Here is a 25,727-nt window from a genome sequence, read left to right on the forward strand (position 1 = left end):
CTGAACAATCTCCTGAAATGGTACACTAGACAGTTCTGACACTGGGGAAGGTGAGATGCTTTGAGCATAATTTTGTTCTTGATGCAAAAAGACCAGAGGTTCATTGCTTCTTGGCAAAAGAGGTCTGACCTGGTACCTCCATGCTTGTTAAGGCGGAACATAGCAGCAGTGTTGTCTGAGTACTTGTATGGAGCAAGCCATAATGTGGGAAAGAAATACTTAACAGGCCCCCAAATTACTGCAATAAAATCAAATAACCCAGAGAAAATATAAATACAAGAAGAACTAACTGACCTCCCCATATAGTTCGCACAGAACTATTATCCAGCCTGCCGAACCCTCATCTCCTCACAAGCCAGGGGAAAAGGTGCATCTTGCTGCACATGCTAACAAATTTGGGATGTTACAGCCCTGATAAGGAAGCATGTTCCAAAGGTCTAGAGAATACCCGCCAACTGCCCGCTATGCCCATGGAACTAAAATAGCTCTTGTTCATATCAAATGTTTGTTACACGACTCCTATTTAAATAAAAACATTTTTGTGCTTCGTTTTATTTAAAATAAACCTTACACAATTTTATAAAAGAGTGAAACAAAAATTAGATCCATTGAAACAGAAACCTTTTCCCTTTAAATATTCAGTTCCATCCAGGCCCTTAATCAACACAGTAAGTCTGCTTCTAACTTTAAACGCTACAGAAGTCTCACTGAAGTCAACAGGCATGAGTTAAGGCTTAACTGAAAATATTATCTAGATATATTTTGCAGCAATAATTGATACACAGAACAATCTGCTATAAGGAGACTTTCTGTACTTAGGAAGCCTGCTTGCATTATATTTTATAGTTATAGGCTTTAAAATTATTTTTCTATATATGAAAAATACAGGTGACTAAATTTAAATACTTTTTAGAAAAAATAAAAAGAGCAGGGGCGGGGAAGGAAGAAAGCCACTGTAAAAAATATTCCAAGCTCCAGTTATTTGTAAATACGTTCCAGAAATAAAATCAATTATTTTGGTTCTTTCCTGGCCACCTCCTCTAAGGGGCCTCTCGTCTACTCTACTTTCTTTTCATCATCCCCAACATGACTGGATAAATTCAGATATGTACGGTAGCAGTGAAAATTAGGTAAACTGTACATTTTTAAAATAATCCTTACCCGTGCTAAAAGTGTAAAACCTGCATCTGTCAGATGGGAACACCTTGCAGCTTCCAAAATCCTGAAAAAATAATTGTTTTCAACATAACAATATTAGTGATACAGTAATGAAAAGCAATTACTTCTTTTTATTTAAATCTATTGTCAATATGTTGTAACATAAAACTGATTTGAACCAAACTCATAAGTCCATTTTGCAATTTTAAAAAAGGCAGGACTGATTTTTGATTCAGCTAATCAGAAAGATGTTCAGACTACATAGCAGAATTAAATTATGTACAATTAAGAATTATACCTATGGACATTTGTAAAGAAAAAAATTTACAGTGAATTCTTGTACTTGTAAGGCTATGTATATACTTATTGTAATACTCAAAACTGTATTTTGAAAAATACCATTTTCACTGCACATCTTATTCGCGATACACAAAGAAATAAATTAATTAGACAGAAGTGGAGTTTCTATGTTGGGGAAGAGTACAGAAAGAGTATACAGGGAGGAATTTAGGAAAGTGCAGGTCAAGCCATCACAATGTGCCTCCAATATTCTATTTGTTGTCAGGTTCTTACATTAAGCATTTTGGCTTCAGGTGTCAGAAAGCAAGGAGACAAATAGCTGTCAAAGCCAAAACGTAAAGCCAAACCTATCTGATTCCATCTTCCAGAAACAAATATAGAAATATATTAGGAAAAAACTCATCACCTGAGAAGCAGTCCCTTAGGAGAGGTGTGAGTGAAGCAAGATAAGAGAAAAAAGGAAACTTTGACAAATAATACCAGTACGTATGGTTTTCATTGTAGTACTTCTGCTCTTTCCTTGTTCAGGTTTACACTAAGCAGATAGTAGTGAGCAGTGAGACTAACAAGGAGAGAATGTCACAGAGTAACCACGAGCACAAAGTCCCCCATTCAACACAACAGCCACTTCCTTTATGTTTGACAGAAAAATTCATAAAGGAGAGATAAAGGAAATAGACTAAGAGACTGCTGATTTAGATTTCTCTGTCTAAATGTAGCCACAGATAGCGTTTAAGAGGTAGCTAGAACTCAAGTGTCTCTCTTCATGGACAAAGAGGAAAGGGATATCATCCCATATCCATTGGATAAATGTGATCTTACAGGATTCATACCTTCTCTGGGAAGGTCCTGAGAATGTGTAGAGGGCTTGGTTAGACTAGTCTAGCAACATGCTCAGGAGAAACTAGCATAGGTATCAAAGCTTAGAGGTAGGCTATCAAAATTTGCGTTTCTACCATAATGCATTACACATCTAGTATAAGTTTTCAAAGTACTAACCATAAAGCACTATTCAGAAATGCCTCAAAATCTCATCTCTCTCCCAGCAGGGTTGCTGAGTAAATATTCTCTTAGTACAGGAACCCTTTTCTATCAATAGGGCTATACTGAACATCCATATGTCCTTCATAGGTTTCTCAGGCCCACATTCTTCTTCAAGTGATGGTCCGTATATGGATTCCAAACATGGGTGCGCAGTTTTTGTAGTAGTTTGCGTTGACCTGCACATCCACGTGGGTCATCCGTATGCTCACATCTGAAGCTATCAGAGGCCGTGAGGGTTGACACCGCTCCAGTTCTCTCTTATCACCACATGGCCAGAGTCAGAATCCCTGTTCCTCAGTGCTCCTAGCCTTGCTAAAAGAGATGCTTGTCTGTTTTTCCAGTATATATAGTTGTATACAGATGTTTACCGTGTAGATTCCTAGTTGATCCTCACTGGACCCTTCCCCCATCAGGGAGATTCCCCCCTCCGGGGATTATGCCCCGGCAAGCCGGCTTCAAAAACTGTGCTTCATGCCTGCATTCCTTCTCTGTGAGCGACAAGCACCAACGGTGCCTCTACTGCCTCAGCAAAGCTCACATCATCACCTGCTGCTCCATCTGCCGCTCATTAATGCTCAGAATGAGAGAAGTGAGAGAATTTCGCCTCCATAGGTTTCTAATGGAGGAGCTTATGCACCCACATGCGCAGTCAGATCCAGACCAGCAGATCACCTCCAATCACCACCATCCATCCTCCATCTTCCTCCAAGGCGCCAAACCCAGGGGTACTGCCGCAGCCGCAGAAGCCCACTGTGAGCATAAGAAACATGGACATGGGCATAAGGTTGGCTCCCCAACAGGGACTGCCCCTAAACACAGTGTTGCCTTCCTGAGCCATGCCAAGTCGGGTGAAAAGTCATGCACCAACCCGACTGCTCCAGCTCCCAAGAAACCCCAGACGGAGCATAACTTGAAGTACCGATGTGATCCGCTGGTGTCACCTCCGGCCCCGGTCACTGGTCCAGCACCCTTATCACTTCTGGCACCAGTGATGATGCCGGGCTCCTCCAGGCCACCACGCATGGTTCCCTGCACACCTGGAACCACTGATGCCTACTGCGGAGCTGTTGCTCCCATATGTTCCCAGGTTCCCCACTACTGCCTGGTCCCCCATCCACCACTGAACTCCCTTCTCTGGTGGATGAACCTTTCTGTCTTTTCCCAGCACGATGCATATCTTCCACCCATCTTGCACCAGCGGCTCCACCCCATTAGACCCGTCCTCCATCTCAGAAGACTTTTCAGAGTTGGATTCCCTCATTCATTCTCACCCGGCCAATCTCACAGCCCATATCCCAGGCGCCGACCATCCTATCTACTGGTATATGACTTTACTTCCGACCCCAGGCTCCACTATCCCTGAGGTCTGCCAATACCTGGCAACCTGTACAGTTGGCCTCACTGGCCTTCTTGGGACCGCCTCCAGGACTGTGGACTACTACTGGTAGCCTCTTACCAAACTGGCCACATACCAGACCTTTCTCGGTTGACGACGAACCAGAGGACGCTACAGTACAGCCGGTACTATCAGTACTGCCAGTCCCCACTGTAGCCTTGTTGTCACCAGACGAGGCTCTAATTCCGCCTTCCCTCTGGAAGACCATAAACAATACCACAACCTGCTTCAGCAGCAGCTCTTGGCCTCCCAGTGGAGGAAGACCAGGACACATGAAACCAGCTCCAGAATACCCTGAAACTGCCGGGACCCTCTCGCACTGCCCTCCACATCCATGGGGCCATGCTGCAACCAGCACAGTTGGTCTGGCATACACTGGTATACACCCTACTCCTAAGCGGCAGAGTGGCGATACTTCATCCCATTGAAAGGAACAGACTTCCTTTTCACCTCCCCATTCCCAACTTACTGGTGGTTCACATGGCGATGGAATGCACTTGCCAACAACACCTGAAGTCCACCCTCACAAACACCCCGCACCCCGGCCAGAGTGGCAAAGAAGCTGGACCAATTCTGCATCACCAATTACAAGGCCATGTTGGCAAAGTACAACTTTCTCATGTACTGCAAACTTTCCGAGTTTCAGGGTTTTCTTCTGCCAGACAGACAACATTAGTTCCAGACACTTGATGAGGGCAAACTGGTTACTAAGGTGAGCCTCCAGGCAGTGGTTGATGCCACTGACACCTCCTCACGCTCACTGGCGACCGGAGTCGTACCCTGACGTGACTCCTTGCTCCAATCATCCAGACTTCTCTTGAGGACCCCCCCTTCAATAATCAGAAACTTTTTAGTGACAGGACGGACGAGTCCCTGCATTCACTCAAAGACTCTCGCGCCACTCTGCAGTTGCTTGGCATTTACACCCCAGCCTCTTCCCACTCTACTTCCAAAGACAACAAGAGCCATCATGACATCATCAGCATGCTCAGTAGCCCCATTATTCTGCTACTATAACCTCCGCACCCTCAACCCTCCTGCTATGTCAGTCTAAGCAACAATTTTGACACTCTCACCAAGACTCGTAAACGTCTCCCTACCCCTCCATCTTGCCCTCTTTGCCCACAATTGGGGCAAGATCACCACAGACCACTGTGTACTGGACATCATTCACCAGGGGCACTCTATAGAATTCCTCACATTCCCCCTCCCCCCATTGCCTGCCCCACACTAGCTGTGGAGATCTTCTCCGAGGGGAAGCAGATGCCCTTCTCCAGAAAGGTACCATTACCATCCCCCTCCATTCCAGGGCTGCAGCTTTTACTCCCCATATTTCCTTATTCTGAAGAAGGGAGGCGGCTGCCACCCCATACTCAACAGGTTTGTATGAAAATTCAAGTTCCAGATGGTCATGTTTCCCCTCATTATCCCTTCTGTCTCCCACGGAGCCTGGTTCATGGCTCTCAATGTGAAAGATGCATATTTCCACATTGATATTCACCTGGCTCATTGGAAGTTTCTCTGCTTTATGGTTGGTCACTCCCACTATCAGTTCCATGTCCTCCCCTTTGGTATCGTCCCCAAGCCACATGTATTCACAAAAGTCTTCACCATTGTCGCAGCCCACATGCTATGCCTCTGCCACTCCGTGTTTCCCTACCTAGACGACTGGCTCCTACTGGCAACTTCACGCAACCACCTCCTCTGAGCTATCCAGATTCTTTGCGATATCCTCACCAATCTGGGCATTTGTATCAATGGGGAGACGTCCATCCTTGTTCCTACCCAACAGATCACATTTATTGGGGCATGCCTGGACACTCTCGTGGGTCAGGCTTTCCTCCTGGCAGATCGGTTTACCATCTTTACTTCTCTCATCTCTTTACGCCACAAACCACACACCTGCATCTGCAAATGCCTTTCCTTCCTTGGCCACATGGCAGCCTGCACATCTGTAATGCTCCATGCCCACCTCTATATGCGCTGCCTTCAACTATGGATCAAATCAATCTACAAACCGGAGACAGACAGCTTGCAAGTCTGTCCCTCTCCCGTTTCGTCCTGGCCTCCCTCACCTGGTAGACTGACGTGTCCACGGTACTGATAGGCACCCTGTTACACTTCCCACCTCCTGCACCACTCTAACTATGGATACCTCCCCATAAGGGGTTGGGGCACCCACCTGGATGCTCACATGGCCCAGGGCCTTCCCCTCATATGATCACGTCACATTTAACTGCTATCCGACAACATGGTGGCAATTTTATATATCAACAAGCAAGGCACTGCCAAGTTGCCCCCTCTGTATGTGGAGGCCATCCAACTCTGGAACTGGTGTATCAGATACGATGTCACGATACAGGCCATGTACCTTCAGATGCCAGCAACTCCCTCACGTACATGCTCAGCAGGTCATGCTTAGCAGGTCCTTCTATGCTAACCATGAGTGGGAACTACATGATCCCACACTACGCTCAGAATTCTACTGCTGGGGCCCCTGGCGTCGGGACCTGTTCGCAACCAAGAAGAACCAAAAACTCCCCCTTTTTTGTTCCAGAGCAGCACTTGGGATGGACTCACAGGGCGCTGACTTTCTCCTGCCCTGGACCAACAAAGTCCACTATGCCTTCTGCCCATTCCCCTCCTGTGCAAGATTTGATGGGATTGAGCGACGTTCATACTATGTCAAATATCAGAGGGGTAGCTGTGTTAGTCTGGATCTGTAAAAAGCAACAGAGGGGCCTGTGGCATTTTTAAGGCTAACAGATGTATTGGAGCATAAGCTTTTGTGGGCGAATGCCTGCGTCCGATGAAGTGGGCATTCACCCACGAAAGTTCATACTGACAGTCCCCTTCTGGCCTCTTCAATATTGGTTCATGGACCTCCTCCACCTCTCTGCTCATCCCCGGATCCACCTCTGCCCTCACCCAGATCTCCTCACACAGGCGCAGGGCCGACTCTGACATCCCAACCTGTGCCCGCTCCATCCCACGGCCTGGTATTTAGATGGAGCTCGCAAGGAAGCAGAGCATGTTCCACGTCAGTGCATGACATCCTCAAGCACAGCAGGAGGCCGCCCACTAGGGCCTGCTATCAGGCGAAATGGAAGTGTTTCACCGCCTGGGCATGCTGACAACATCACCCACTAGACTCCATCTCCATTCCTATCCTCCTGGACTACCTTCTCCAACTTGAGATGGGCCTATTTGCCTTCTAATACCCACCCTCCATCGCCTCTGCTATGGACTACTTACCGGTTAGAGGGATATTGGAGCAGCAGCGACCCGAATGACCTCTTATAGACTCGGGTGTGAGCTTGCAGACGATGTGTTTGGGTTCAATGGACACTACTACAAAAAGTGTTCCGGCTCCAACATAGGGTACACATGCACACCCATGTTTGGAATCCAAGTAGGGACCACACATCTCAAAGAAAGCTCCAGTTACAGTAAATAACCTCCTCTTTTGTAGTTTTGAGCAGCTCATCATAGGTGGTTAGCAACCCTTAATGAAAGCCTGGATAGAGCAAACACATAACTGGTGCGAAAATTATGTAGAATGTCAAGCATAAGGGAAAACATGTTTTAGAACCATCCATGTGTTAACCCTTTCTTTGTTTGCACACCACTAATCTTTTTTCAGTTCTAATTATGTGTGTGACCTCTGCCTCTCATCAATTCTGCAAACTTCTTCTCTAATGCTCCATAACATACAAACATGCATAGTGATGGGATATGCTTTAAAAAGAAAGAGCAATCACACACTTACTTGCTACGCATCTGATTGAAAAGCACTGAACACTGGTGCACGGGCAGCAGTGGGTGAGAAAGGAAAAGAATGGCAATTCCTCCTTCAGATTAGTTGTCCCTAGATCTAGTGACAGGGGGTGAGGAGAGGTGACCTAACAGCTGTCCTACTGTGTCATTCAGCTAGGGAGCCATGATGCAGATTAGGTTGGGCCATAATATTGGGGCATACTGATCACAGATATTGCACTGATAAGCATGAGGGTGAGTAAGGTTCTGGTGTTGGTCTGTTTTGATGATTGCATCAGATTTGATGTGGCTGTCTAGAGAAATTCTTTCTATGCATTGGCTGGCATTTTCTCTATTTCTTTATACTGTAACTAGTTTTGGAGGGGGATGCAGGTGACTGGCCATCTTAACTGGCTTTGGTGTGTGACAGATACATAGATCAGGGGTCGGCAACCTACACCATGTGTGCCAAAGGTGGCAAGCCGATTTTTACTGTCACGCTGCTGCCAGCTGGGGTCTCGGCCCCGTTCAGCCTGCTGCCGGCCTGTATGGACAGAAACCCAGGCCAGCAGCGGGCTGCGCAGGGCCGGCGGACGGGACCCCAGCTGGCAGGGGCCGGCAGATGGAACACCCTGCGCTGTCGGTCTGGGGTCCGGTTGCCGGCCCTGCTCATCCTGCTGCCGGCCTGGATGGACGGAACCCCAGGCCAGCAGCAGCTGAGCTGGGCCGGCAGCCGGGACCCGGCTGGCAGGGACCGGCAGTCTGGGATTCTGTCGGGGGCCCCTGTAAATGTAAAATTTATTTTGGCACACAAAACTTTAAATTACTGAAGACTTGGCACGCCACTTCTCAAAGGTTGCCGACCCCTGACATACATAGTGGATCTGAGTTATGGTGCGGTCTTGCTGAAGATCTGAGGACACTGTTTTTAGGAAACTACAATTACAGTTAAGTGATTTTCTCTTTCTTCCAAGGTAAGCATCCTCAGAATAGTCATACTCTTTGGAGACTACAAAGGTAAAAGGGAGGTATCTCTGCTAAGGAAACCGAAGAAGAAAAACCAGGACAGACAGACACAGCGAGAGATTCCAAGCTATGTATGACAAACCAGAGGGAGGAAAGAGTTGTAACTCAACTTGGAAAGAGATATTATAGATTACATTTTAATTCATTCATGACACCTTGTCTAATAGCACTACATAGGAAGCAGCCATGACTGCCTTGTAAGACTAGAGCTAAGACTGAAGGCTGCCTATTGTCATTTGTGTGTTAGAATGCATTTATGATTAATACAGTTCTTGACTGAGATCATTCTAAATAATCCTTACTCAGGTAAGGTTTAAGTAGTCGTGTGTTTCAAAGTGCTAACCATAAAGCACTACTCAGAAATGCCTCAAAATCTCATCTCCTTCCCAAGTCTACCCAGTATAGGGTCAGTTAGTAAATACTCTCTGTAATACAGGAACCATCTTCTCTCAATAGGGCTATATTGAACATCTATGAGCAACTCTTTATAGGCTTGTTAAGCCCATGTTCTGTGATCTTGAGCAGTTCATCATAGGTGGTTAACAATTGTTAATGAAAGATCTAAGTGTGTAAGAGAGAGCACTATATGGCTACACCTGCCATTGTCATATGCAGTTGAACAGGAAACAACCTATTCCCCCCTTTTCAGCTGAAGTATAGTAGATCATTGAATGTTGATTTTACTCTATTAAGTACACAGGATATTTTCTACTAGAAGTATTGCAGAGTTGGCAATACTTGAACTATTTTCTTCCCTTTCTCCTCAAGAGAGGGTGCATGCATTACCAAAGCACCTTTCTGATTCATTGGATTCCTCACTCTTTCCTAAAAGATAGAGAGAAATAGATGATAAGAGTGTGAAGAAGAAGCAAGGCACTGATAGTCTTGATCTGAGTTTAATCACCATAGTACTTTTTGTAATGGTAATTCTGCAGAAAGCCTGAGAACAGCATGTGGAGTTGTAAGACTGATCCCTGGATAGCAAATATTCTTATAAGGCCTGCACCTAAATTGACCAGTGAGTAGATCAGCTGATCCAATTTTGGGAAGGGAGTTAGAAGGTTTCTGCAGGTTTTCTAGTTCTTCAAAAGATGTGTTATTTAGAAGGTACAAAGAAGTGGGGAGTTGTATCTCCCGTTGATTGAAATTTTTAATACAGTATATTTTAGTACATAGTCTTGAAGCTCAGTCTATTTGCATTACCCTTACTTTGGATGAGAGACGGCTCTATGGGGATCATTTTGTCAGATTCATTTTCCTTGGTGGTATCTTGTTACTGTATGAGAAATGGCTGAAGCCTGCCTCCTTGTGGCACTGAGGGAGACTAACAACAAGCTACAGGGTAGCAAATCAGGCTTGCTTAGCTAGCAGTACATTTTCTGGTGCCCCGCATTAGGTGCTTTCTTACATTTTTCTTGAGAGATTTCTCATGAGAGTTGTCTTTCACTTGAAAGGAGGAGTGTGGGACTGATTGGTATTTTAGGCCTCTTTCTTTGCCTTAGAAAGTGAACCAGGAATAATTTCAAAGTATCTATATTTTTCTGACATCAGTTAGAGAGAAAGACTCAAGATTTGTCCTAACTAGTGGCAAGGGGTTTAGCCTTCTAAGGAGTGTGACAAACCAGTTTGAAAAGACTCTTGTGACTGAAGCAAGAGCATGCATAAGCACTCATAGCTATTTGCATAAGCAGCCAAATTTGGATCAGATACAGACATTGACTTGAAGAGAGTATTTCTAAATTAAACAAAAGCTCTTTTTTTTCTACCAATCAGATTAAAAATGAACATGGCAGAATGTGCTTGGTAATTACATACAATACTGGCATCCAAATATAGTTTGTCAGAATTTTTTTTTATACAAAGTTTACTGATATATATTTTCCTTAATGGTTCATAATTAAAGTTTAATTGGTCAACCTCCCTAAGAACTGTTATGACTCTTGAATCTGTTTCTGTCATAATTAAGGTTTTAACTTCATTTTAAGAAGCTTAATATTTTTGTATTAAAAAAATCAACCTTAAAAGGAAAATGTCTTATACTTTTAATTAGAGTTGCCCCATAATAGAAATCTTCTTCATGACTAGGATGGAGGCAGATATCCACTTCTGCATTAAACAGAATCTTCAAAATATTGAGAAATGAGGATTAACTGTGCAGGGTTACCATACACTGTCAAATAGCTATATTTCACTCCTGAGATGGCTGCATTTTAGTGGTGGGTGAAATAAAATCTGTGTAGGAACTACCCATAATTACAGCATCAAACATAGATACAGAGGTTTGTGGCTTGAAATCACTCTTGATACCATATATCACTTTAAGTCAAGTAGCCCAAGGAAGGGAAACTATAGTGAATACTTACCCTTTAGAGAAAGTTTCCTTAGTATTAAGAGTTAAATGAAATTATTTTGGTTCATATAGGTGCAAGGTGCAGCTAATACCACTATAATATAAAAAGTTAACAGCAAATTTATATTATTTCTGAATTGGCAGATAATTTACTTATAGTAATAACATTATGAAGATAAATTCAGATATACTTAACCAGATTCTTTTCCTTGTTCCAGACCCTCTGTGCTGCTCTGGTTGTGTAAAGGGGCCAAAAGCAAAAACATCTCTAGCGCTGAGCATTGCCCCATTGTGGGAGAGTCACCAGCTGGCTTTACAGCAGGCACGGCCAACACCTATGCCATTCCCACTGCAACCCTCAGCATAAGGGCATTACAATCTGAAGGAGGGAGAGATGTAGCCAAAGTGCTACTATACTGTAGCTATTCTTGGCTGGCATATTGGACCTAAAGGCTGTTCTAAGTACACCCGTGCCGGGAAAGAACAAGAGAGAGGATCAGGGAGCTGCAACTAACTTCATTTTGAGCCACCCCAGCTCAGCTGTGCCCATCAGATATTGGGTGTAGATGACAATTTAGACCATTATGCATTTAAGTCTAACAATGCTGGGCAGCATAGCATACTAATGGCAAAACACACCTAAAATGTCACCTATGTGTAGTTCTAGGTCAGTATTTCAGGTATGATTTACAGTACTATTTGTAAGGCAAAAGAAGAAGATACCGAACCATAAAATGTAGTATATATTGGACAGATCCTCAGCTTGTGGAAATTGTCATATGACAACTCACAGCAGCTGAGGATCCTTTGTATGTATCTATGAAGTAATATAGAGTCAGTTAGTAACTGTGACTTAAATTCTTTTCCCTCTTTTCACATAATATGCAGGGGTTGGGTTTTTGCCCTGATGCTGAACACCCTTAACACCAATTGAAATCAATGGAAGTTGAAGGTGCTCAGAATTTCATAGGAGAAACTTAATCTCCCAGGATCAGGCCAATGATGAATATAAAAACTGTGACATACTCACTTCAATCTCGGACAGTTTAGACCAAGTGCTGTGAGAGAAGCATCTGTAAGGTTGCTACAACCAGAAACACACAGTGACTGAAGTCTGTGGCATCCTCTACAAATTTTTACAATGCCTTCATCTGAAATTTGCTGCAACAAATAAAAAAGGTTGAAGTTTATCCTGCTATCAAGTAATTTGTCTAGGAATAAAAATAGAGCCATGAAGTATGACATCAGATCAACAATGTGCAACCATGATAAGTTGTCTATTTTCATCCACAAAACGTCAGCAGGAAATCACACACCAGGCGATAACTCTGCTTCTTTGAGACAACCACCACATAGGATTCCTGCTCACCCACATCTTTCTGTAGATTTGAGATTCTGTTCTAAGGCAGTGTGAAGCTGGGTTTTCTCCCATCTTTGGCATGGTTTTCATGTGGCAAATATTTTAATTTACAATCACATGCAGTTTGTATTTTTACGGGAGCTTTTCCTTCCCACAAATTTAGGGATTAGCTATGAAATGTTTAGAGGGAGTTGAGGCACTAGCAGTTAGAATGAAAGATGAGGGAGGAGTTCATGCCCAATGCCACAGACTGCCAAAAACTAAGAGCAATTACTATCTATCTTGCACTGGGGATGCAAAACCCAAGAGTGGGAATCCTATTGTATGGTATCTTCAAAGAAACAGAATTACAGGTCATCAACTATTTCTTATCTCCATTTTACAGAAGGTATGTTGAAATACAGAGATTTGCCCCCAAATTACCCAGGAAGCCTGCAGCAGACCCAGGAAAAGAACCCAGACCTCTCATTTCCATGTCCTTTGAGTTAATCTTTCATTATAGTGTTCTGGTTTAGCCACTCTGATAGAAAGAACTAACTTATGTTCTGATATGCCTGGTGTTGAATTTGCATGGCCATTTTCTGAAACAGGCATAATTGAAAACAGCTCAATACTAGTTGCACACATGATATGAACAGTCTTCTAGGACACAATGAAGGATTATGATATTTAGAAAGATTAATTGTGTCAGTTCTTCTGGATCCTCCTTTCTGAAAGAAGTGTTTTTCCTACTTTGGTAACATAACGTTTCCCAAATAAATTATCCTTTGTGTTAATACAAGCTCATTCCCATGTGATGAAAACAGTGATTTCTGCTGCCTTTTGAGATGACTCTGTTTATTGCTTTTATGAGCCAATTATCTAGATATGTTAATATGACCTTATTTCTGAGACTACCCACTACCACAAACATTACTTTTGGTAGCCAAAAAAAACCCCAGTCTTGGAACTTAGATTAGCACAGACTAGAAATATGTGCATTGGTAATATACTATATTTTCCCATCTGAAAACTGAAGCAGCTTTCATGATTCTAGAATACTAGCAGATTAAAAAACAGGTACACCTCATAGCTACACCTGATGTAAATCCTCCTGGATCCACAGACAGGAGACTAGATTTTAGAGTTTCCATCTTGAATCATTTTAATTTGACAGACATATTGAACCATTTTAGACCTAATATTGGTCCTGTACCTTCTGGCATTGTAGAAAGAGTATATATCTTAAGTTCTTGACTGAATGGCTTCTATTATTTTACTTGGCACCAACTATCTAGAATTTTTCTTATTTTGGTCTTTGAAAATGATATTATTGTGACAGTAGTAAGCAGATGATTGAACTTGACTTGGTGACCACTGGAGAAGGATGGAACTCTACATTAATTTGTAAACCAAACCCCCTCTCTCTGAAATTATCCAAGATTTCACAGCACCTAGATCCTTTTCATGAAAGAGTACAAATAAATCCACAGTGCTCATAAAGATGTTTGCAATCCACAGATCATATAAATTCTGAATGCAATACCTCTTGAATATGAGGTATAATAATAATCTCCATGGGCAATGCCAGTTCACTTTATTACTATGTCAATGCCACGCTAACTTCTAAGGACCACAAAAATGAACCTGCAAATCTTGTTAGGGATGGATCGCACTTCTGAGTTTAGTAAGCTCCATAGTGCTAACCTGTGAACCATCTAAGCAACATGCTGCACCTGTAGCTTCTGAGAACATGTTTCATAGCAGTAAGCTATTGGGCCAGATTCTTCAAAGCAGTGCAAAACCACCAGTCCAGTATGGCCCCAAAACTGACAATCAGCTTATGGAGAATTACCCCATTGTAAAGGTAATCTTCCAGTGACACAGAGTCAATGTAGGGGCTCTTATACAACTCATACTCTCAAGTACTAATACAGCAGAGAAGATGAGCAGGCATGGAATGTCATGCACTAGACTGGATCTTCAGCAGCACTTTGGGGCCCCCTGTGACTGTTGTAACCTGGTGTAAGTTAGCACAGAATTCAGACTAGTCCAGTGATCACCAACTGGTCGATCCTAGAGACTCTTCCAGTTAATCGCGATTTCCGGCTGCTAAAAGTCCAGCGGTGCAGTAGAGCTGTCACTAAGGCAGGCTCCCTGCCTGCCCTGACCCCACGCCATCCCGGAAACGGCCAGCACCCCGCCATGACTTCGGGGGAGAGAGGGGACAGGGGTCTCCGTGCACTGCTCCTGCCTGCTAGCACCGCCCCTGCAGCTCCCATTGGCCAGGAACAGGGAACTATGGGCAACTGGAGCTGCGGGGGTGGTGCCTGCAGAGAGGGGCAGTGCGCCGAGCCACGTACCTCACCAGGAGCCGCAGGAGTGTGCTGGCCCCTTTTGGGAGCGGTGTGGGGCCGGGACAGGCAGGGATCCTGCCTTAGCCCCAGCGCATCGCCGATCGGGAGCCACCAGAGGTCAGTGACACCCGGCAGGATCCCGCAACCCAACCACCAGCCCTTAGCCCCCTCCCGGAGCCAGCACCCTATAGCCCCTACTCCACCCCAAACCGCCTCCTGTACCCCAACACTCTGCCCCAGCACGGAGCCCCCTCCTGCACCTAAACTCCCTCCCAAAGCTTGTATCCCTCACCCCCTCCTGCACCCCAACTCCCTGCCCCAGGCTCAGCCCGGAGCCCCCTTCCACATGCCTAACCCCTTGGCCCCAGCACAGAGCCCGCACCCTGTCCCAAACCCCAACCTCCTGCCCCAGCCCAGTGACAGTGAGTGAGGGGAGGGGGAGAATAAGTGACAAAGAGGGGGAGCATAGAGTGAGTGGGGTAGGGCTTCGGGGAAGGGGCGGGGTAGATCCTGGGTTGCACTTAAATTCAAAAAGTGATCTTGTGCGTAAAAAGGTTTGAGACCACTGGGCTAGTCTAACAATTGCAGAGAGACCAGCCTGCACAGAGCTACATCAAGACCAGGTAAAGCCCCCAAACTGGTGCTCCATGTAGGCTAGCCACATCCCAGGATCTGGCCCATTGTTTGGTGAAGCTTCTCAATTCCTTGAATCAGAATATTTGTTTTACTGAGTTTTACAATCTCCGTGGATGTATTATGCTACTTGAAGATATTTGATTTATGAAGCTTAGACACTAAGCCATGAAGCTTCTAAACACTTGTGGTGAATGCACATTCCTCCAATCAAACTTAGTTTTATAGATTTTATTTATTCTGGTTTTGAATGTAAAGCTTTTAAATTCTTTGAAGCATACCACTTGGATTAGAAAGGTTATCCCAACTCTTCAAGCAGCAGTTGCAGAATCTATGCGTTCTGCAGAACTCTAGAAGTTCAAATATTCAAATTAGCTACCCAATCTTAAAAAAATAGTCCTATGCATTAAATCTTACAGAGGACAAAAAAATCAATTATGAGGGTCCCATTTTAGAAGCCAGATTGCCAAAGAATACTGAATTATTTTTGAGTTTGAATTCAGATCCCATATAGGCTGAAGAAATAGTGGAATGGTGATATCACAAAAGTTTAGACACTGACTGTTTAGCAGCTGAGCAATTGAGAGGAAGATTCTTAGTAAGACTTCTTGGGTTTTGTCTGTAGTAACATCTACTTATGTGACTAACATTTTAGATGCAGAAAGACTGTTAAAAACATCTACACCCTTGTCCCTTCAGTTAAGACGTTAGAGTTCACAATAAACATCCATGAGACCTCCCAGAGGTCCTCCAGCAAAATCAGACTTCTAAGGTTAAAATCAAACAGAAGAACAACTTGGGGGAAAAAATTCTTTATATGGCAAATAAAAAAGGGGGAAAGCTCCATCTCCACCCTGGATCTTTAAAGAAAATAAGCATGCAAAACTTCATGAAGAAAGGGAAGAAGTAAGGATTGTAATGGAAATTGCCTCACTGTCTCACCCTAGACATTCATCTCATGGAAGGCACAAGCTCTGCGTTCACAAAGTTTTTAACTATTGCAAGACCTCTAATATAGCTTGTAATGTTTGCAGTGCTCTAAGATATTCAAGACTTTGGCATCTAATAAGTCCACAATTTCCCATCAAACCTTAATACAAATGGCCTCATGCTGGAGTACTCATTGAGGAATAATGAATAAAACAGATTTGAAGGTTTCAGACCAAATAGTTTTTGTGATATACTCTTGCAGTAAACAGCAGAAAACTTTTCCAAAAGTAAAAAACTACAATTTTTCACACTTATGTAAACAAAGAATGGATGGGCCAATTAACCTCAAGTTTCTCTCTCTCTCTCTCTCTCTTTTTTTTTTTTTATTCTCTTCTCTGTAAGTAACCATTAGAAATTTCAGGCAAAAAGGAGATTTCCCCCCATCTTACAGAGTTAGAGTGGAGTAAAAATCAGGCTTATAAAATGACACCATAAAACAAATATATTTTCAGTGCACTGTGGGATGCACTGAATTAGATGAACAGCAGCAATTTCCATTCATAGGTAGATGAACAACTAAATCCCTCCATATTATGTTGAGAATGTATGCTTTTTTCTCCTGCTATCAAGGACTGTCCTGGCATAATCTAGTAGATGTAATGGTACTAGAAAATTTTTTTTTTTAAATATCCAGCACACAAGAATGTGCTTAGCACCTCATAGACATGGTCTCTGCCCAAAGAACTTACAATTAAAAATAGACCACAGATGACAGACTTTGGGGCTTGGGACCTGGGAAAACAGGCATAACATAACATCAGTAAGACTGCATGGTTACTTTGATTGTATACGGTCCATGGCAGTTAACTGATTCCAGTTACTAGTTAAAAGCTAAAGCTATCTACAAATAAAAATAATGGAAAGCCCAAAAGTTCCAAATCCGCATTTAGCAGTGGAAATATTCAGCTGGCTTATGGCCTCAGGCAGCACAGGCCATGTTCCACTCAGCTATTTTATCAACACTGTGACTGAAATATTCTGTGACTTGTAGAAATGTGCTGTCCCAACTATTCAAAAGCATAACACTTGAATTCATCAATGTCCGAAAAATGCTTTGAGATCCACAGATAAAAGGTGCTATAAAAGTAGAATGTACTCTTTCAAAGTTTAAAATACATACTGTGCATGACTGCAAGTTCAGGATTACAAGTTCACGACAGTGATTTTGAATGTGTTTCAGTGCTTCATCTTCCAACTGTATTAATGAATAAAAAATAAATTAGCAAGGAAGGCATTAAAAGTAGCACGCTACAAATGTACACACTTTATAGTGTTAAAAAACAAAAAGACTCTATAACAAAAACATTATCATCTAAATTCAAGGAGGTTTTCAAAATACCAAAATATAAACTGTACTCCTAAAGGATTAGCTTGACACCCAAGCAGTAATGTACCTGTGTGCAACCTCTAAGAAATAGTGCTTTTAGTCCACTGCACCCTTTCACCAGTGCTTCAATACCATCCTTCGTAATCTGATCACACCAGGAAAGATTCAAATGTTCCAGATTTCTGCAACCCTCACTGGGAGAATTTAAAAAAATGCATAAAGTTAAATCCAACCTTAGAATAGTGATAACAGTGAAAAACCCAAATGAAGCATGCTGTTACAAATTAATGATGGATAACTGTGCCAGGGCTCTACAGAAGAACCATGGGAAAAGACCACATATAAGCACTATACATTACACCTTTAGAAATGCTAATTAGTGCATAAATGAGGCTGATACACAGTATTAAGTTTCAAGAAATATTGAGAAATATGTGATTTCAGTAAATGTTCTTCAAAATAGTCTTTTAACATGAATAAATATTCTTACCTTAAACCTTTCAAAGAGCTGTTTGTAATAGATACACAGGATGTCAGATCCAGATGTTTCAGCTTGGTACAGAATTTGCTAAGGCTATAACACGTGCTGCAAAACAGCAGACACACTAAAAATATCTTCAGTCACTTCTTTTTTCAAATTTCACTATCACATGGAAAAAGACTTTCACCTACCTGTCAGTAATTTTTGTACATCCGTTTAGATTCAAATGTTCAATGTTTCTACAGTTCTGTGCAAATGTCCTAAAACAGCAATAAAAAGTTAATGAAATTTTATATGGAGCAAGTTATAATTCAGCCACTAGAGCGCACTCTCCCCTCAAACTCTTAATCTAATACAGTATACAGAAACAGCCAACAACCTTGAGATGTGGGCCACAAAGTAACTGCAAAGTAAATTTCAAACACAATTGTCACAAGGGCTGCTTCTTTCTTTTGCCAGAGTTCTTTTGCAAGTTTTGTCTCAGTTAACTTGCAAAACCAATGTAGCTCCCATTATTTTTCCTCAAACTTGATTTTAGGGAGACGTCTACTTCTGTTGTCTCCTAGGTCTGTCCTGCTTTACACCTATTAACTCAAAACATTAATAGGAATAGAAGAGAGCAAGTATCACCACATTTGGATATTTGACTCATGTTAAGCCGCTGGGCAGAGGATCACTCCTTTTTCTGTTGTATCACTGATTCGTCAAATGGGCCACATTAGGGGCCGATCCTTCCTAAGTCAAAGGGAAGTGAAGATGCCCGGCAGGCAATAGAATGACGCCCTAAAGCAACTGGACTATCCATGCAGGTCCCCTAGGCCTATACTTTGGTCGTTCATGAGCTATAATATATGCAACTGAATGAAGTACTGCCATCAGCTGGGTCTGAATTGTAAAGATGATTGTTGTCACTATCATGTTAAAAACCTGTATATAACATTACCCTAATTACCTGGAGGAAATACATAAATATCATAGAATCATAAAATATCACGGTTGGAAGGGACCTCAGGAGGTCATTTAGTCCAACCCCTGTCTCAAAGCAGGACCAATCCCCAACTAAATCATCCCAGCCAGGGCTTTATCAGGCTGCACAGATGAAAAGAAAATGTACAGCTACACAGCATTTCAGAACAGTATTTTTATATCTAGGTTTCCTCCAACTTCATGAATTTTATGGGCACAGTTGGGGGTACACACACAAAAACAGCTTTGCCTGGGGAGTTTTGCCTTGGTTAACAGATGCAACTACACACTCAGCTGGTAACAAGTTGATGGCTCTCCAGTGTGGATTGAAAACAAGGGGGTGGGGGAGAGAAGAAACAGCTTATAGTTATATGGTTGATAGTTTCCACTTGAATCTTCAAAATGGCTATTCCAAAGTTCAAGTATTTACTGGAGGGAAACTTACATTTATTAGACAAATGAGACATCTGTTGATTACTCTCAATATTTTCTCCATTCTGCAATAAGCTGTAGGAATAGTAAACCTATTGGGAAAACTGTGTCCTGCAAAACACTGTGTGGATTTTCTAATACGGGTACCTCTACCAAGCAATATTTATGCATCTGACATCTCTTTCGGTGACTGGGAATTATTTTTAACACAAGCATAGTAAAACAAAAGGGGTGAGAAAGCAGATCTGAAAACAGAACAGCATAGAAAGACAGTTAAACAGAAAGGTATTTTCAGATTACCGTATATACTCGATCATAAGTCGGTTTGTTTATAAGCGGTTCCCCCCCCCCAAGATGGATAAGTAAAAATGGAAAATTTTTATGACCCGTTCATAAGCCGACCCTATAATTCAGGGGCCAGCAGGATAAGCCGCTGGCAGGCTGAGATGGTTTGTTTACCTCGAGCGTCCACAGGCACAGAGGTAAACCTAAGTAAACAAAGTGTCCCAGCGCACCAGCTGCTTACCCTGACAGGCTGGGACAGCAACTGGTGGGGAAATTTTTTGGGGGGGAGAACCTGGGGGTCAGGGGAGTAAACCCTGTGACCACCCCCAACATAAACCCACCTCTAGCCCGGGACCCCCACACTCTCCCCATCCCTTATCTGGGGAAGGCCAGGGGAGGATGTCTCTGGCCTGGCTGGAGCTGTTCCGGCAGGCTGCGCAGCGCAGCTGCAGCCTGCTCCGGTGGGCCAGACCAGGCGTCACAGCTGCAGCATGTTCCAGCGGCCTGGGCCGGGCGGCACGGCCGCAGCCTGCTCTGGCCCCCGGGTGGCGCGGCCACAGCCTGCTCTGGGGGACGGGGCCGAGCGACACGGCTGCAGCCTGCCAGCCCCGGAGCTGCAGCTGCTTTGGAGGCTGGGGGGAGAGCAGCATGGCCAGAAGCGGAGAGACTCTGGCCCCGCCTCTTCCCTTCTGGCTGTGCTGCCTCTCCTTGCTCCTTCTGTCAGGGGGAGGGGCTGTGTCCCACCTCTCTCTCTCCTTCTATATATATACCCGTTCATAAGCCGACCCCCTTCTCTACTTTTTTACTAAAAAAATTCAGCTTATGAACGAGTATATACAGTAATAATTTGAAAATGAAAGCAATCTTCCTAACTATTTCCCTAAAGAAAGCTTAGGTCACTTACTATTTACTAGATTTTCTCTTGACTACATCATCCCACCTATACTTGGAGTGTATATAGGCTACAGCCTTTTCCCACTAGTTGCTGTCACCAGTGCAGCTCCACCAATGGCAGTCACTATGGAAGCAGTAGTGTACGCAGGCCACCAGTACGTAAACCATGTCATCTAACTCTCTATTATTTCTTGTTTGCATCATTTACTTGAATGAGCTCATGAATATTCTGTGTACCTGTTTAAATTATCTGTATAACCTCATACATCTTTTCAGCACCTGCCTGTAATCTGAACCACAAATAAACAGTTATAAATGTCAACACTGTTAGTATTCATAACAGAGAAGGGGCGGGGATGGTAGGGGACCTCATTCTCTCAACAAATCCCAAGATTTGAAAAAAGACAAAACCAGCCTCAGGATTTGAAGAGACTCAGTGAAGTTATTTAAGTGCTCTTAAATGAAATTATGGCCCATCTCACTTCTCTGCTATGGGCCTCACTGCTCATCTAAATGGAAGCATACTAAGATGTCAAAGTTACACTGCAAATAATTGACGTAAGGTACGTTATTCCAGAAGGACAAGAGCTTCTCACTGAAAAAAAAATAAAAATAAAAATAAAAATAAAAAAAATAAGGAAACACTAAGGTTTCCTCTTGAGGATATTTTAGTAAACTATAAAGTTATTCAGTTTTTAAAACAGCTGTAAAGGTTAAAAAGGTTTCCAGACATCTTCATAGAGAATATTAATGTTAGTTGGGTTTAATTGTTTTTTTCCTTTCCTTTTTACGCTCTGGAAAACAAACTTTCCTTTTATAAAAATGGCTTTTTTCCTTAAAAGATGTTGTTTTGTTCCTACATGATCGTTGTTGTAAGTTTTATATTTTTATTGATTCCAACATAATTTTTCATTTTAAATAGGAAATTTTTGACTGATTCCAGCATTAACTTTGTTTTATAAAGCAGAGTATGTACTATTTGAAACAGAAAATTTGGTTGTTTCTTGCTTTTTCCCCATACTCTTTATAAAGAAATTCTGTTAATAGTAAGGGTTTTTCATTTTGAAAAAGAATGCATTGTTTCTTGCCAACTTTTTTTTTATGCTGAAAAGAAAATTTGGTTGGTTCTATATATGGCTTAGGTATTTAAAAGCAACAAGGCTTCTATTGAGAAAATATGGTTTATATTTTAAGACTAGTCATGAAAAGAGAAGAAATAAACTGTTCACCACAAATTTGTTGAATACTTACACCAAAAAACTTTTTTTTTTTTTTTTAGGTGCAAACAACTAGTCTGCAAAAATATGTTCCACTGTCAAGCATTTAAAATATTCAAAATCAGTAATAGCTGGGAAAACAAAAAATGATAATTACTTAATTCATTTCAAGAAAACATTAACTATTCTCTGCCCAAACTGGAATTCACATTGAGTGACTAGATTAAGTCATTAAGATTTGTACGAATATGACTAAATCAAGTTGTGGATAGATTACTTACTTCAAAGCGGAGTCTCCAACACCAAGACATCCTCTCAAACTAAGCTGTCTCAGGAATCCACCACACCTTTTGGAAATATTTTCCACCACACGACCCTTAAACAAGATAAAAATAAAGTTTTAATAAAATGTTGTTTTGACACACCTAATATTCTAAACAAATATGAAATTTCAATGCTGAGTTCCTACCCCTGCCATCCTCCTCCAGAAGGAGATTTCTAAAGTACATAAGGAAAAAAGTACTTGCTCACTGAAGAGCTGTACCAACTCCAATTGAAGTAAATGGCCAAACTCCCGTTGACTTCAGTGGTGTTGACTGAGCCTTCAGGCAATCTGGTGAAAAGAACTACTATTTGCTTCAGCAAAACTCTATGGTAATATATCGCTGAAACAAAGTTTTTTGAAAAAGATACTTGTACACTTAGGCCCCAATCTTGCAAACACTGATGCGCATTAGTCATCCCACTGAGTTATTACATATTTAAGACTTTGTCTACACTACAGGCGCTATAGCACTGCAGCTGTGCTCCTGTAGTGCCACATAGTAGATGTTTCCTACAGCGACAGGAGGGATTTTTTCACTGTAGCTAATCCGCCTTTCCAAGCGGCAGTAACTAAGTTGATGAAAGAATCCACATCAAGTATGGCCTTCAAACAACCCCTAATCTCTCCAAGCTCATCATCAGAAGCAAGCTCCCCACAGAGTGGGACACATCAGCTTAAAGCGGCACCAGACCCTGCCAGAACAACTGATGCAAAACCTGCAGACATATCTCCACAGCTACAATGATCAACACGCATGCACACGCGCACACACACACACACACCTTTCAAGATTCATGGGTCCCACACATCCCCATCAAAGCATTTGGTGTACCTCATCCAAGGCACTAACTGCCCCAATAGCAACCATGTGTTTGAGACCAGACAATCACTATGCTCTCAAATGAACTCACACAGAAAATTGATATAAGATAAAAACACCATCATCAGTGGGTGAACACTTTTCATAAAGACAGGTTTCAGAGTAGCAGCCGTGTTAGTCTGTATCCGCAAAAAGAACAGGAGTACTTCTGGCACCTTAGAGACTAACAAAGAAGTGGGCTGTAGCCCACGAAAGCTTATGCTCTAATAAATTTGTTAGTCTCTAAGGTGCCACAAGTACTCCTGTACTTTTCATAAAGTGATCACTCTGTACCTGGCCTATCAGTCCTCATCCTCAAAGGAAACCTGCACAACACTTTCAAAAGATGAGCTTGTGAGCTTAAATTCATAACTTTGCTAGACACTAAAAATCATGGAGTGTGCCTTAAACAGTAAATAAATTAATTAAAAGGTAAGTTTAAATTACTATTGAGATGAAATTCAAAGTATAGCAGCCACTGTATTGTTTTAAATCTAAATGATAAAGGGATAATTTATACTGAAAATCAACCACATCCTGGGACCAGATTATAACATGGTTGTCCCAGGACATATCAAGAACACAATACTGCCTTGTAGCACATAGGCTATGCTACAAATCCATTGTATAATCAAATAATTAGAAAAATTATACCATGTGAAAAACATATGTCCAAAACCAAAAGCATAATAATCCAGTACTGTCCTTCTAAAAAACAGAATCTTCAAGCATCAGATACGTTTATCAGTTAGAAAGCTCATAGTTCTAAAATACATTTATTACTGCTCAGAAATAAGAAGCAAAAATATTTTCAGCCTTCTATGTGCAAATAAACAGGAGTAGCAGTTAATCACTCCCAACCTGTAAAGATATGTTTAAATGCTTGCAGGCTCTGGAATCTGTTCTCCACTTCAGTACCGATCCCCATAATAACCAGTATCTATTGTTGGCTTTTAAAATACCAAAAAGAAGCTGACAATGAAGTTTCAAAGTGCTGTTGGCAGAATTTAAGTTAAATTGGTGAATTTCTATGCTTTGTATGTTTGGACAATGTTTAGCAAAATTTATCCAATGATCATCATATAGATTTTATTCATATAAGACAGGAATTTAAACATGGGGCAAGAATGCCAGAGGAGAATGAGACTATTTTCTTCTGGGTTTTAATTTCTAGTACGACTCAGTAAATGTACCGTTAATGAGTCAGTTAAGTAATTTTCCATATGATTTGTTCCTAAATCTTTCTCTCAACACTAAAAACATTCAAAAGAGGTCATTTTTTGTTTCATGGCTTTACTAGTTTTGATACAAATCTCTTTTTATAGTCTAACACAATCATGCTTTCCTTATGTTTTAGTCCTTTTCTTATATAGCGAGAAGGATTTTAATCCACATGTACCTGAATTTCAGTTTTCAATTAAGAATTAAACCTATTATTTGGGTTAGGAACTGAATGGCCTGCAGAAGCAGTAATGAGCTATGGGGCAATTAAGTGGTTCACATCCAGCCCACATCTGCAGTAACAGAAATTGTTTACCATTTTACAGCAGTTGAGTAGCCTATGAAAAGTGAGGTTTTGATCTAAATACCAACTTCTATTTAACAAGTCTCTATATTACCTTCAGAACTAAATGGCGCTCTCAGCTGGGAGGCCAGAGAATGAATGGGCATGGAAATTAAACTACCCTCTCATCCCCAGAAGTAATTCTGAGGGTCTCAGTCAAGACTGAGGAACCTTAGAGGGACATTTTCACTGTCTATATGATACCTGTTCTATGCAGGGCCGGCTCTAACTTTTTTGCCGCCCCAAACAAAAACAAAACATACGCCGCCCCGCCGTAACAACCCCCCTTCCCGAGCGCCGCCTCGCAGAAACAAAAACAAACAAAAAAAACCTCCCCGAGCGCCGCCCCACCGAAACAAAACAAAACAAAAAAAACAGAGCGCTGCCCCACCACCCCAAGATTGGCCGCCTTTTAGAAGGTGCCGCCCCAAGCATGTGCTTGGTCGGCTGGTGCCTGGAGCCGGCTCTGGTTCTATGAACAGAATTCTTGAGTCTCCAGAACAGTCAGTATCATAGAATCATGTCAATCCCATACCTTTTGTGAACAATGTGTGTACATGAATTACTTAAACCAAAATAAATAAATTATTTGTCACTTAGCTGAAGATCAAAACTCCGATACAATTCCAAGGTAAAAAGTGAGCCAAATACAATTACCTGCTTTTTCTATCTGTTCCTTCATAGCATTACCATTTTGTATTTTAAGATTGAGATACTTATACTGTCAATAAGGTCTCTGGGATAATTAAGACAGTTTATCCTTTTAACATCCCATGTAAAGACAAACAAACTACAGTACTAACCTCTATATCTGTCTGAAAGTTAAAAAGATCTATTCTTTGCCAGTTACTTCCATCCAGAGCCAAGACATTCCATGCCTAGAAAAAACATATATATGTTTAATAAATCTTCTCTATCAGGTACTTATATAGCCCTCCCCTCATCGCTATAGTATGAGTGTCTTGAAATCACAGACACGACACAATTATTCTTTCAGAATGCAATAGTTTGTATGTAAATCAAAAGTG

The 25,727-nt window shown here is 42.0% G+C and overlaps 1 protein-coding gene across 4 annotated transcripts in view; it reads right to left on the reverse strand.

Annotated features, from left to right (window-relative positions):
• Window positions 1-25,727, reverse strand: part of FBXL2 (F-box and leucine rich repeat protein 2) — a 136,744-nt gene that overhangs the window by 47,114 nt on the left and 63,903 nt on the right. For all 4 annotated transcript variants that reach the window (XR_008443945.1, XR_008443944.1, XM_054019502.1 and 1 more), the window contains exons 4-11: window positions 25,503-25,577; window positions 22,233-22,327; window positions 18,349-18,417; window positions 18,167-18,262; window positions 17,744-17,870; window positions 17,470-17,544; window positions 12,061-12,191; window positions 1,162-1,222 (exon numbers count right to left, since the gene is read on the reverse strand). Coding sequence is in view for 2 of the 4 variants with exons in the window: in XM_054019502.1 (XP_053875477.1) it covers window positions 1,162-1,222; window positions 12,061-12,191; window positions 17,470-17,544; window positions 17,744-17,870; window positions 18,167-18,262; window positions 18,349-18,417; window positions 22,233-22,327; window positions 25,503-25,577 (729 nt within the window). In the remaining 2 variants the exon portion in view is untranslated. The remainder of the gene's footprint in view (window positions 1-1,161; window positions 1,223-12,060; window positions 12,192-17,469; window positions 17,545-17,743; window positions 17,871-18,166; window positions 18,263-18,348; window positions 18,418-22,232; window positions 22,328-25,502; window positions 25,578-25,727) is intronic.

This window comes from Malaclemys terrapin, chromosome 2 (assembly GCF_027887155.1).
Source record: "Malaclemys terrapin pileata isolate rMalTer1 chromosome 2, rMalTer1.hap1, whole genome shotgun sequence".
NCBI lineage: Eukaryota > Metazoa > Chordata > Testudines > Emydidae > Malaclemys > Malaclemys terrapin.